General features: G+C 45.4%; 3 protein-coding genes across 3 annotated transcripts; 2 read left to right on the top strand and 1 right to left on the bottom strand.

Moving 5' to 3' along the window:
* The first annotated feature begins 4,786 nt into the window (after positions 1-4,786).
* LOC120452326 lies at positions 4,787-5,255 on the top strand. The gene has a single exon (XM_039636478.2). It carries the CDS (start codon positions 4,906-4,908, stop codon positions 5,182-5,184), a length of 279 nt encoding a protein of 92 aa, XP_039492412.1. The 5' UTR covers positions 4,787-4,905; the 3' UTR covers positions 5,185-5,255.
* A 1,376-nt stretch (positions 5,256-6,631) lies between these two features.
* LOC120454226 lies at positions 6,632-7,309 on the top strand. The gene has a single exon (XM_039639326.1). It carries the CDS (start codon positions 6,632-6,634, stop codon positions 7,307-7,309), a length of 678 nt encoding a protein of 225 aa, XP_039495260.1.
* On the bottom strand, positions 7,309-10,882 carry LOC120453749 (short-chain dehydrogenase/reductase family 16C member 6). Its single transcript, XM_039638582.1, has 7 exons — positions 10,428-10,882; positions 8,424-8,579; positions 8,189-8,365; positions 8,063-8,135; positions 7,820-7,997; positions 7,629-7,754; positions 7,309-7,558 (listed from the first exon to the last, which is right to left on the bottom strand). The coding sequence occupies exons 1-7, from the start codon at positions 10,713-10,715 to the stop codon at positions 7,471-7,473; spliced, it is 1,086 nt and encodes a 361-aa protein (XP_039494516.1). The 5' UTR covers positions 10,716-10,882; the 3' UTR covers positions 7,309-7,470.
* Between the last annotated feature and the right edge of the window lie 855 nt (positions 10,883-11,737).

An 11,737-nucleotide genomic window follows, 5' to 3' on the forward strand; every position in this document is an offset into this window, starting at 1 on the left:
TCTGTATAATACCTTGAATAAAGGACATATTTTCATAATATCGGCCAATTGAAACATAATTCACTTTATTATCTTGGAAAATAGCTAAACTCGAGGGGGAAATCATCCCAATTGACTGCACTGCGCAGCGAGAGACGCACAAAAAATGTAGCAAAGTGCTTAAGGTAAAGGATTAGTGGTGGTTAAACCTGTGCACCGGAGATTCCCACGGCAAAGGATGAACGGATGAACTGCTGGCAGGATGGAAGCGGAATGAGATTCCCGGGACGCAGCTGGCGGACGAAATTGAGAAGTGTCGAGAGGAGTTTGAGTGCTCAAACGCGTTAATCTCGATGGCATGGCTCTTCGTTTTTTCCATTAGTTTTGTAATATTTCACATTAGCATGTCGAGCACTCAGAGCTTAGGAATCTTGTAAGGCACCAAAAAAAAAAATTAAAATTAAAAAAAACACACAAAAAGGGTGGAAAAGGAGAAGGGCGAGGCAATTTCTCAGCGGGGCTGTCAACACCAATCTGAAGTGCTACCGCGACAGCAGAAACAGCAGCAAGTGCAGGACATAATGAGACACGGATAACAGGCCATTTCGATTATGATCCTTGGAACATGTGTTTTAGTTTAGTACAGAAACGCAACAAGTGCACCGCGGGCCGTAAAGTAAATAAATTAGCCGGTCGTGTAATGCGCAAGAATCCGAAGGATCGAAAACATTCTGCAACATGACACCCGGCCAGGATGCGAGGATGCAGCTACTGCTACGCCAGGATGCTGCCACCAATGTGTTTGTTTAGGTGCAAGGATAACGCATTCTCACGCCTGCCAGGAGCAGCCAAGCTACATGGATGCCGTCTAACCCAAATCCACTTGAACCCACCACTGACAGTCGAATGTCATAATTCAGCGGGGGAAAAATGCGCGGCAGGTTGCCAGGATAATCAAGTTGCAGCTCCCACTGCTGTTTGTTTAGCTGAGGTTTTCCTTTTCCCCATTTTCATTTTTATTTTCTATTTCTTTTTTTTATAGCTCCCGAAGATTTTATTGCCGCCCGGGATGGGATAATCCCTATTGACATATTTATGCACGGTTCAAGCAACGAAATGGAAATTTTTGGCGTCGCATGGCTCGCTGGCATTTGCCTTTCACGGGGGCGTGGCACTGGGCTAATGGGCACCACATGTAAGTGTCTCTAGGTGAATGAATTAATGTCCCGCCTCCAGAGCTCTTCAGCGGTTTCACACGGAAAAATTGGATCCCTATATAGTCATTAGAAATGTTAAGAAACTATATTATAGTTTTAAAGGGTATTTAGAAGCGCAGGCACTACATTTAACATAGTGACTGTGTATAGAGTTGTAGTAGTTTGCCCATATTTGACTTGATGCAAGTCTTTTGAATTTTCTTCCGTGCAGCAGCACATCCAGCACTCTAAGTTCGAGTTCAAGGTGCAGCACATGGCTGTCGAGTTGTGTGGGAATTATCCAAGGAAAATATGTTACGGCGAGCGGCCAACACCTGTGCCAATGCCGGCAGATCGGGCGTTGCGCTGCTTAATTCTTGTAATTAATTTTCCGTGCCACAGACAGACGTATTCGCACACACAGATAAGCACACAGACGATGGAATAGGGACAATGGAGGATGGAGGATAGAGGATGGCATGTCCTGATGCACGGCATTAACTGAGCATGCAAACGATGCGTCAACGATGGTCCTCGGCCCAGGCAGCTAACGCTATTATTTACACAACAAACACTTGTAATTACACAAAGGGCGGCGGTGGTGGTGGTGCTGGAGAAGGGTCCTGCAGGAGCAGGACGGAGCCGCAATTAAAAGCGAAAGGATAAACACAAATAAATGAGCGACATAAAAGGGGCAGACAAGGCAAGACAACTTGGCTGCATCTGACTTGGCCCACTGCCACTGCCATTTACTACTACCGCTTCACTGTTTGGGCCAAGACAAAGGCAAACACTCTGGGCCCAAAGACAACAATGACAAGCGGACGGCATTAAATAATTGCTCATACACGAGTGTTACGCACAAAAGCATTTAGAATGGCACAGGCCGAGACACGGGAACAGGAACAAGAACAGGAATTGAATCAGGACGAGCCGAGCCGAGCAAAAAAGTGTCCAGCACGTGTGGCAGCTCGTCTCGGAAAAACCCAACCATGTAATCCCAGCCAAACCCATCCCAATCCGATGCGATCCCAAAGCCCACTCCACCTTTTCGGCTTTGGTGTGTGAAAACTAGTTAACAGCTTTTATTTACTTGGCAAACAGACTGAAACGTTGTAAAACAACAAATGCTTAAGCCGCAGGATATAAGCATAGCAGCACTCACCAGCACACACGTCCTTCCACTGCGCAAAAAGAGGGGATTATTATGATGAATTGCATACATGTCAAGTTTGCTGCTTAAGAAAATGTTGAGTTAACGTAGTGGAAATGGGTACATGGGTTTTCCTAAACTCATTTATGTTCATTAAAATTATTCAGGAATAATAAATCAGTCTACTGTTTTACTTCACTTAATTATAATAAGTTGCGAACTCTTGGGAATTAGCGAATTGGGTAATTTCTAGTGCCTAACCAGTTTCTTTTATCACACCTATCTTTTACTATTGTTAAATTTGTACATTTTCTTGCGGTGTGTGCCACTCGGGGCAGGAACACGACCAGCTTGTCCAAAAAGTCCACGTTGTCCACTGTGGTCAGCGGAATGGAGACGACGCTGATGAAGGCGAGCGTGCAACTGACTGCGGCGCTCGGACATCTCATAACCAAAGTGAAAAGTTGGAAAACAATAACGGGCAGTGGGCAGCGATGCGGGGCACACATGTCCTGCCTGAGCAATCGCCTCCAAAGCAGTGTCCTTCGGCCAGGATGGCCACAACCAGTGGCAGCAGTCAGGGTTGCACAGCCTGCACACCGTGACAAAGTTTTTGGACCACAATGGAGCTGCAGCTCACTTAGTATTCTCCACTCGAATATACATACATAAGCACACAGGACACGGGCAACGTGGCGTATGCACAACGAACAGGACTACCATCACACAAATAAATTATATGGCTTCATTTAGGCAAAACAGTGTAGAAGGCAAATGCAACCTGATGACAACAACAGGCTGCGTAATGCAACAACAGAAACAGAAACCGAAGCAAAAGCAAAAGGAAAAGCAACAGACGTGGCAACAATGAGACTTTCGGCAAACAAACGAGGCAAACTAAGCGCTTTTCAACTAATGACAACGACCAGCAACAAAAACGTATTCAAACTGGGCGGCGGCAACAAGTTGAGCCGTTTAGACTTAGGTCTTGTAAAGTGCGTGCGGAAAATTCAATAACCAACCGATAACAACCTCAAGAACAGATCCAAGTAAGCCAGGGAAAGCAGAAAGGCAGGAAAATCCAGGCAACAAGGCAACCACTCGAAGTGAAGCATATCGGCAGGGAAAATGCAGGGAAAATGCATATGCATGTATGTACAAGTACGAAGGAAGGCCGGAGCGGTGACAACAAAAGCCTGCTTAATGGCAATAATAACAGATTTTAGCCAACCACAAAGAGAACGTCAACAAAGAGGCATACTTTTTGGACAGTTTGGGCCAGAAGCAGGTCGGTTAATGGCCAGTGAGTGTGGCAGGAAGGACGACACATCCTTGCTGCAGTCACTTTGAATGAAAATTCATTAAGTGAAAATGCGTAAGCCAGCAGATGAAACAGCAACAGAAAGAGGCAAGTTTGGCTGCACTGCATCTTGATCCTCTTAATAGCCGAAAAAGAACCGCATCGTTGGGCAAGAAACCACAGCCATCAGGCGGCCGATTGGCTCAATTTGCATTCAATTAAAAATAAATTGAGGCACCTTGTTCTGCGGCTAACTAAATAGTGGCATCGCACTCGGTGGAGCCCACTCCAATTTTTTTGTAGTACCGAAACGGGGGAACGCGACCACCGCAGTATGGGGCCAAAAAAATTGATTTCAACTTCGGTTGCCGCAGCGTATTTATAGGCTGAATTGTCATTTTCCTCTTTTCTGGTTGCTGGTTGCTTGTTTTTTTTTTTTTTTATTTTACTTCAACCCAATCCTGAATGCCAACAAAGAGTTCTCGAAAAGAGAGCGTAAAACAAACAAATCACGGACCGATATGCACACATAAAAATTCATAAATATTCTATTTTGAGTTGACATTTTGACAAGTGAATATGAATATTGCAGTCGCAGCGTACAATTTATAATTGATATGTATAAATAATGGACAAAGCCATTTTGTAAATGGGTTTAATGAAATGAACGAGTGTAGCTCTTGTAATAGCTCGCCCATTACAAACAAAGCAAAACAAACAGTCGTCTAAAAAGTGGAGTGGACTTTCAGGTGCCCTGGGCGAAAATATTTTTTCAAACATTTAATCTAGTTAAAAACTTCTAACGATATTCGAAAAACACTCTTCCCGAAAGGGCAAACATTTTGCTTTTTAGACATCTGTAATTTAATTCAAAAGTTAACTTAACAGTTTATTAAAAAATATATGTAATATCAACCAAAAACTATTTATAAAAATCGAATTCGATTTGATGCCCTGCGTCAAGTTTGCCTATTTAATATACCCATTAAATCAGAGTTTACAGGTGCCATCGTTTAAATAAAATATACTTAATAATTCACATTTTCCGTTAAAAGCAAAAGTACCCAAAGCCAGTTAGCTGCAATTTCAATTAAATTAAATCGGTTTTTGGTAAGCAACTTTAATTATGTTTGATAGCAAAACAAACCAAGTAAAATTTGCTTTACACTTCTCATCGCACGGTAGAAAATAACAACCAAAACTATTTTGGTCATGATTTCGGGTGAAAAAATTCCAAATTGAAAGCGAAAGTTGTGTTTCCTGCCCTTAAAGCCCTGATGGAAAGTACAGATGAGCAGCTGCAGCTGGAACTGCACGGGATTTCGATGGAAAGTCGCCAGGTCAGCAACTTCGATGACCTTATGGAACTGACCAACAACTCGGAGCGTCTGATGGCCAGAGTCAACTCGAGCCTGGACGCCCTGAACTCCGCCCTCGATAACCTGGAGAGTCGAACGGAGCGCGTTCTGGTCGAGATTCGGAGGCTAATCAGCTCGGGAATACCAGCGGCACAGGGTCCGCACGATGGATGCGGAGATCCAGATGCCAGGGCGTAGGCGGGCAAACTGCTTGGAATACGTTTCTAAACTATGCTAAATATTTCAATAAATTTATGTACATTTTATAAGGAAACTCTTTGATGCTGCAGTGAGCATAAGAATTGAAAAGCGATTAGTTCTTCTGTTTCGAATTGAAATGGGGATCGAGAAACTTTGCGGGGGCATTGAGGCCGGCAGAAGATCCATAAAACGCCCGACAGTTTGTTTGTTTTTTATGAGAATTGTAACCCTAGCTCACAAATAATTAGTGAGCTATTTTTATAGATCTTCGAATGCGCGGCTGCGCAGGCGCAATGCGCATTGAGTGCAGATGAATCAGGTGCTGGGGGTCTTCCTCCACAATCTTAATTAGAATTTACATTTCGAAGCAGAGTGTGCGTGTGTGTGTTTTGTATTTGTGCACATGTTGCACTGCATTTGAAGATCTCGTCGTGCACTTAATCACTTGAGCCGACGCGTCGGCACCATATGGGGTCCTTTCTTCTAGTTTCTTGTTGTAGTTGCGTGCGCGCAGCGGCATCTGGTGCATGGCATATAGAGCGGTACCGAGCGGTATAACCTGTTAATCAGATATGCGGATTGAGCCGAAAATTATGCCACAAAGCTGCTGCGCCAGCTGGCACTCCACTCGACTGCGTTTAATTGACAATTAATAAAAATTTTAATATGCGCGCAATTGGCACTGAACACTGAAGTCCACGCGATGACAGCGCTGCATATTATGGCAATGGTTATGGTAGTGGGGTATATGGTGGTTGGATAGCTGGGTAGATGGGCAATTGGATAATGCCCACAGATCCCGGCCATTTGCCCTGGTAATTCTTCATTAATCAGCTTCGCAATCATTTACTGAAAATGGAAGGCGCGTGGAAAAGCGCAGAGCCACCAAACCTAATTGCAAGTTATGAATATCTCATCGGATATTAAATCGATGGCCGTCGCTTAACTCCGACAAGCCACGACCACGATGACGATGGAAATAATAATGAGCATGGCAGCGATGAATGGTTTGAATGGGCTGAATGGTATCGTTCGTCGACCATCCAACCGTCCGTATGTCCGTCCGTTTGTCCGTCCGCTTGTCCGTCCGTTTGTTTGTCCGTGCGGAAGTGGCGACACTTAATTGCGAATTGAGTGCGTTTTCAATTTTTATTGAACTGCGCCCAGTCGAGCATTATGCTGCGGTGTGCTATCATTAAATCCTCCACCAGCTTCACCGCTGCGAAGTATGCAACACAAATGCAAATTACCGAGACCAGACTGAGTGGGCGTGGCAGTAACTCCGCCGCACTCATTAGCCGTATCTACTAGGCGATAACTACCGAAATAATCGATGGAATAACTTGTCTTCTTTATCAGTTGGCGCACATGCAAAATTATTTTCAACCCATCATCGATGAAGTCAGTCTTCAGAAGTCAACCCGGTATTTTGGTAGTAACAGAAATGAGCGCTATAACCGTTTTAACAATTATTTTGGTGACCTTGCTAAGTCACCGAACCGGTGCCCTGGAATTCGAGGAGTGTGCCAGTGCCCCACAATTGGGAGTTTACGTGGCCAGCTCTAGTAATTGCTCCAAATACATATATTGCGCCGGTCCAGGATCCTTTGAGGCCGAGTGCTTGGATGGACATTACTACGATGAGAAGTTGGAACGCTGCCTGGATCGCAAGTTGGTAACGCGATGCCATGATCCTGTAGAAAGCACCACCAAATCTCCATCGATGGTTACGAAACCAGCTCAGGAAGCGGATCCATTGGCGATTACCCTGCGACTTTTACCCAATGCCGGACCCTGTTATCCGTACATGGTGTGCTACGAAGGGGCTGGCCTGGCCAAGGCCTGTACTCCTGCTCATCTGGTGTCCTGCAACCGTATGCAATCCAGAGAGAACATCATCAACTGCCAGGAGGGAGTGTATGGGTTTATGCCACATCCCCGGCATTGTGCCTACTTCTACTACTGCTCCAGTGGCTCCAAGCTTATCCATCGATGTCCTTTGAACTATACTTGGCACTACGAACGGAGGTCCTGCGTCCAGCAATCCGAGAAGATGTGCTACTCCGAGAAGCTTCGGCTCAATAGAAATAAAATGGGAAAGGCCAAGCAGGCGTATTTCTAATGTTAGGATATAGATTTAATTTAAGTTAAAGATTCGTATAAATAGCTATTAGCTAAACATGTACACCTAGCGTAAGCAACAGTTGAATTAAGAACTGCAATTGGGAAACAAACAGGAGTACTCCGCGTAAATGCTTCTGTATGGTTGTGTTTCTCTTTCCCCTATTTCCAGTAAAACAGGTGGGAGCTGCGCACATCGAAGTGATAGAAGCGGAGCAGCATGTAATCCTGCCACTTGGTGGGCAACAGTCTGCAGCAAATGGCGACAACAATAATCGTTAGGAATAATCGCTGGATACCTGAGCTAATTCAATTCTCACCTGAGCAGCCACACACTAAGTGCGAATATTTTTGGCACGTACACCATGCGCTCGTTCAGCAGCACGCCCTTGACAATCTTCTCGGCCACATATGGTGTGGGCAGTCCCGGATAGCTCTTTGCAATGCTAAACGGAGGAGACACATGAGAGCAAGTGATCTGGATTTACTATAGCCCTATAGCTTTACTTACCCCGCATCACTGAGCAGTGGAAGATCGCCGCTGGTCCTCATCAGGTAGGCATTCGCCACCGTGGTGCGAACGTAGTCACAGTCGGACAATCGCAGCTCAGCCCGCAGCGACTCCATGAAGCCCTCGATTCCGTACTTGGTGGCCGTGTAGATGCCCGCTCCTGGCAGCGGAACCAGACCTGAATCAGGAGTATAAGATATCAACTTAGAGGCACAGACTTGTATGTTGCCAAAGTAAACGTACCTGCCAAGGCATTTACTGCGACCAGGTGACCGGATTTGCGCGTAATCATCTTCGGCAGGAACTCCTTGGTGGTCTGCAAAAGGAACAACTTGCATGTTTTTCTAATTTACAGCAGCACACGCTTACCATTATGTAGGAGCCCAAGTTGAGCTGCAGTATGGTGTCGATTTCGTCGCTCTTCAGGCTGGGTGTTGAAGTCATGGGCATGAGGGAGGCATTGTTAACCAGAATATCCACGGGACCCAGTTCCTTCTCCACCTTGGCGGCCATCAGTTGCAGTTCGCGCGGCGATGACACGTCGTTCTGGAATATGAGCTCGTGTAAGGCAACCAATGACTACCGAAGCACCTAGTAAGCTCACCTTGTAGGCCTTGGCAACGCAGCGTGGTATCTTAGAGAGCAATTCCACTGTTTCGTAGCATCCCTTGGAGTTGACATCCACGACGGCCAGCTTGCAGCCACGTCGGGCCAGCTCCAAACAGATCTCGCGACCCAGGCCACTGCCTCCGCCGGTCACCTGGGTTGAAATCACAGGTTACTCACATTACACTCATATACTCGGGTAAATTAATTAGCTTAATTTGCAAACAATCAACTCGAGCTAATGTGACTTCGCATTGAACAAAAACCTCATTTACGGACAATTATGTGAACAGCAGCAACAGCAGCAGCCGCAGCAGCAGAGGCGACTTATGAATGGCATTACTCATACGCTCGGTGGGCCGACCCTCTGGGGCACAATTGAGTGACTTTTGACCGTAATTGAAGCGCACTGGGTGACCTCAGCCGCCGTTTTGGGTGTGCGGTAGGTGCTTGGTGGTTGGTTGAATCGAAATGTAACCCGGAATGAGTTCAATTCAGAGTTTGGCACGTTAGCCCATATAGCAAAGGGGGCAAAACAATAACAAATGCGCAGTTGTTGTGGTTATGGAGCGGACGAAGAATTTCAATATCATATGCAAATTAACAGCGGCAACAGTAGTTGAGTTTTATCTACGCATCCGAGAGATACCCGGCATGCTTCCCAGTTGCAGATACTTTGGAGCTCCGAAACTTATACACTCGGTGGTTGTTTACAAACAACAGAGAGCGTTCGTTTGCCAGACTGAAAACAAAAGTGAACTTCCTGAGGTTTGCATTTTTGCGCTCTTTCTGTTCATCTTGGAATAAATATAGCGACACGCAAAACCAGTTTGCAGTTGGCCAAGGGAGTCGAAAAGGGGATCGCTTAGAGCTGAAATACCTCGAATTCCGCAACAATGATGTCAATAGAACTTATCAACGAAATTCAAACTTATTATTAAGTTTCCATGGGAATTCTCCAGTCCCTGCTACCCGAAAATACCGCTGTGCAACCGCAACAAAAAATGTATCTGTATTTCTATCTGTATCTGTGTATGTATCTGTATCTGAGAAAACCATATCAGAGGGAACGATCGAAAAAGCTGAGACTAAAACAAAAGTCGGGCCATTGTGAATCATTAATGCGCTACGTGAGACGCTTATGGCCGGCACACGCCCACGATAAAAAGCCTGAAAAGCATGCTAATGGGTTCTGAATTCGAGCAGGTTCTTTACGATATGGAGCATCACCATCGGATCGGAATCATCACTTGACCTTGTCCAGTGCCATTGGCGCCCCTGGCAATTGACTTTTCCATAATTCGACGCCCCAAGATGCATATGTGATTTTTGGAGCGCGATATGGTTGCCATGAGCACGACTTCAGCTGGAGATGGAGATTCACTTTGATTGCAGCGCTTACAGCGAAATTATGTCACATTAGCTGACCGTGGCACCAAAGTCTCGTCTCTGTGGACACAACTAAACAATTGGCCAACTAACCAAGCTGGGCACCAAACGCATAAATATTTACATTAATAACACAACACTAAGCGATCGACCGCACCCTAATGGCAGTGACATCAAAAAATAAAAAAAAAAAGAGAAGAAATAAAATGAAAAGAAAAGCGGGAATGGGGAAAAGGTGGGTGTGTCGGAGGTGGGCGTGGAAACCGGAGGCAGCCACTGGAAAAGGAAAGTGCTTGACGTTTCTGGTTGGCTAAGTAGTCTCCAAATACAAGATCGCATAGAAGCGGATACAGGGAAAAGAAATCCAGCTTACATAGCATTATGCACTTATTTAGGAAGCGGTGCTATTATCGAAAAACTAAAAGCAGAACCCTATAAACATTTTTCTTATGGCAACATAATCTATATTTGATACGATTAACGTGAAAGCCTACTGCATTTTCCGAGTGCAGCCAAGTCCGATGTGTATCTGACTAGCCTTATTAATGGCTCATTTGCCAGGCGTTCATTGCAGCCATTTGTTAGCCCGAATGAGCACTCGAATGCAACTTACCAGTGCCACCTTGCCACTGACATCCTTCTCCTTCAATCCCAGCGCGAATAGGTAATCCAACAGGTGCTTGAGGAAGACGGCCAGCAAGACCAGTGGCAGCAGGAGCAGAAAGATGATCACTTTCAGATTGAAGATGGCCCGGGTGGTCTCATCGTTGCGATGCGCCTGCGCGGCCGCCTGTGTCGCGGTGGGCGTGGCCGAGGCAGTGGGTCCAGTTACCGTTACTGCACCAGCCGGAACGGCCGTTGTGGTGCGGGTTATGGTAGTTGTCGTTGCCGTCTCCACCATCACTCACAGCTTGTTGCACTCACAATTGGCTAATAAGTGCGGGATATATATATATATAGATATCTCTGTTTTTAGCCCAGAAATTTTCGCGGTCAAAGCAGATATGGCACTCGCGGCGACTCCAAAACAGCTGCAGCGCGTCGAAGATCAGGCAGCAGACTAAAAACGCCAACAAGCGACTGCGAGTGCCAAACTACGTGTACAAGCTTTCGACTCTATGCCAGTATTCCCCCCATTGAGTGAAGTGAAGATCGCAGGGCGCTCAACGATATCTGGTTTTCGTATCTACGACTGCAGATTCGAGTGGGCAGCGTAGCACCTTTGAGTGGAAGTGGCGCGAGTGGAGCCACTGCGTTTCACCTGACTTCGTAGCCCGGCTTTCTGTTTTTTTTTTTTACGTTTTTAAAAGGCTTTGGCTTTATTGTTTTCCCCACGCGCACAGTGGGAACTGCCGGATGAAGATCAACGCCGATAAGAGCCCTCCCGTGTTTGCTTTCCCTTTATCTGGTCCGCAAAGATGGGGTATCTGCCTGGTTAACATGATAAACCACTTCTTGCTAGTATGAGTCTCAAAATCTTCCCGAAATAATTATGTTAATTATGATTCACTGCCTTCCACTGTGCGCCACTTTCGAATTGTCAACCTTTGGCACCCGCCAATCGAAGAAATGTATTTAATTGGGCTTCTTAGGCGAATGCATCGCTGGAGAAAAGTGCACTGAGAAAAAACTAGATACTAACTCGCAGAAGTGGCTGATATCATACTTTAGTGCATTTATCTTTTATACATTCTGCTATCAGACTCAGCAATTCGGTTAAGTTAATAAACAAATTATTATACATTTCCATTTGTTTAGTTAATAAACAAATTAGGATACATTTCTATTTGTTCTTGGAGGTTTAAGTATTACAGAAATGTTTGCATATTTTATTATTGTTGCACAAAGCTGCATGTATCAGCACAACTTGAGTTCAGCACAACTTAAGTTCCCAGTGGAGAAAGGTCTCTCATCACAATTGAA

Source organism: Drosophila santomea, chromosome 3R (genome assembly GCF_016746245.2).
Source record: "Drosophila santomea strain STO CAGO 1482 chromosome 3R, Prin_Dsan_1.1, whole genome shotgun sequence".
NCBI classification, from domain to species: domain Eukaryota; kingdom Metazoa; phylum Arthropoda; class Insecta; order Diptera; family Drosophilidae; genus Drosophila; species Drosophila santomea.

Excerpts from the sequence above, each read along its gene's own strand:
- LOC120454226 (XM_039639326.1), top strand. The coding sequence starts at position 6,632 with ATGAGCGCTATAACCGTTTTAACAATTATTTTGGTGACCTTGCTAAGT.
- LOC120453749 (XM_039638582.1), bottom strand. The coding sequence starts at position 10,715 with ATGGTGGAGACGGCAACGACAACTACCATAACCCGCACCACAACGGCC. Across the intron at positions 8,366-8,423 it reads GCGTTGCCAAGGCCTACAAG|AACGACGTGTCATCGCCGCG; the intron begins GTGAGCTTACTA and ends CTCATATTCCAG. Across the intron at positions 8,136-8,188 it reads ACTTGGGCTCCTACATAATG|ACCACCAAGGAGTTCCTGCC; the intron begins GTAAGCGTGTGC and ends TTCCTTTTGCAG.
- LOC120452326 (XM_039636478.2), top strand. The coding sequence starts at position 4,906 with ATGGAAAGTACAGATGAGCAGCTGCAGCTGGAACTGCACGGGATTTCG.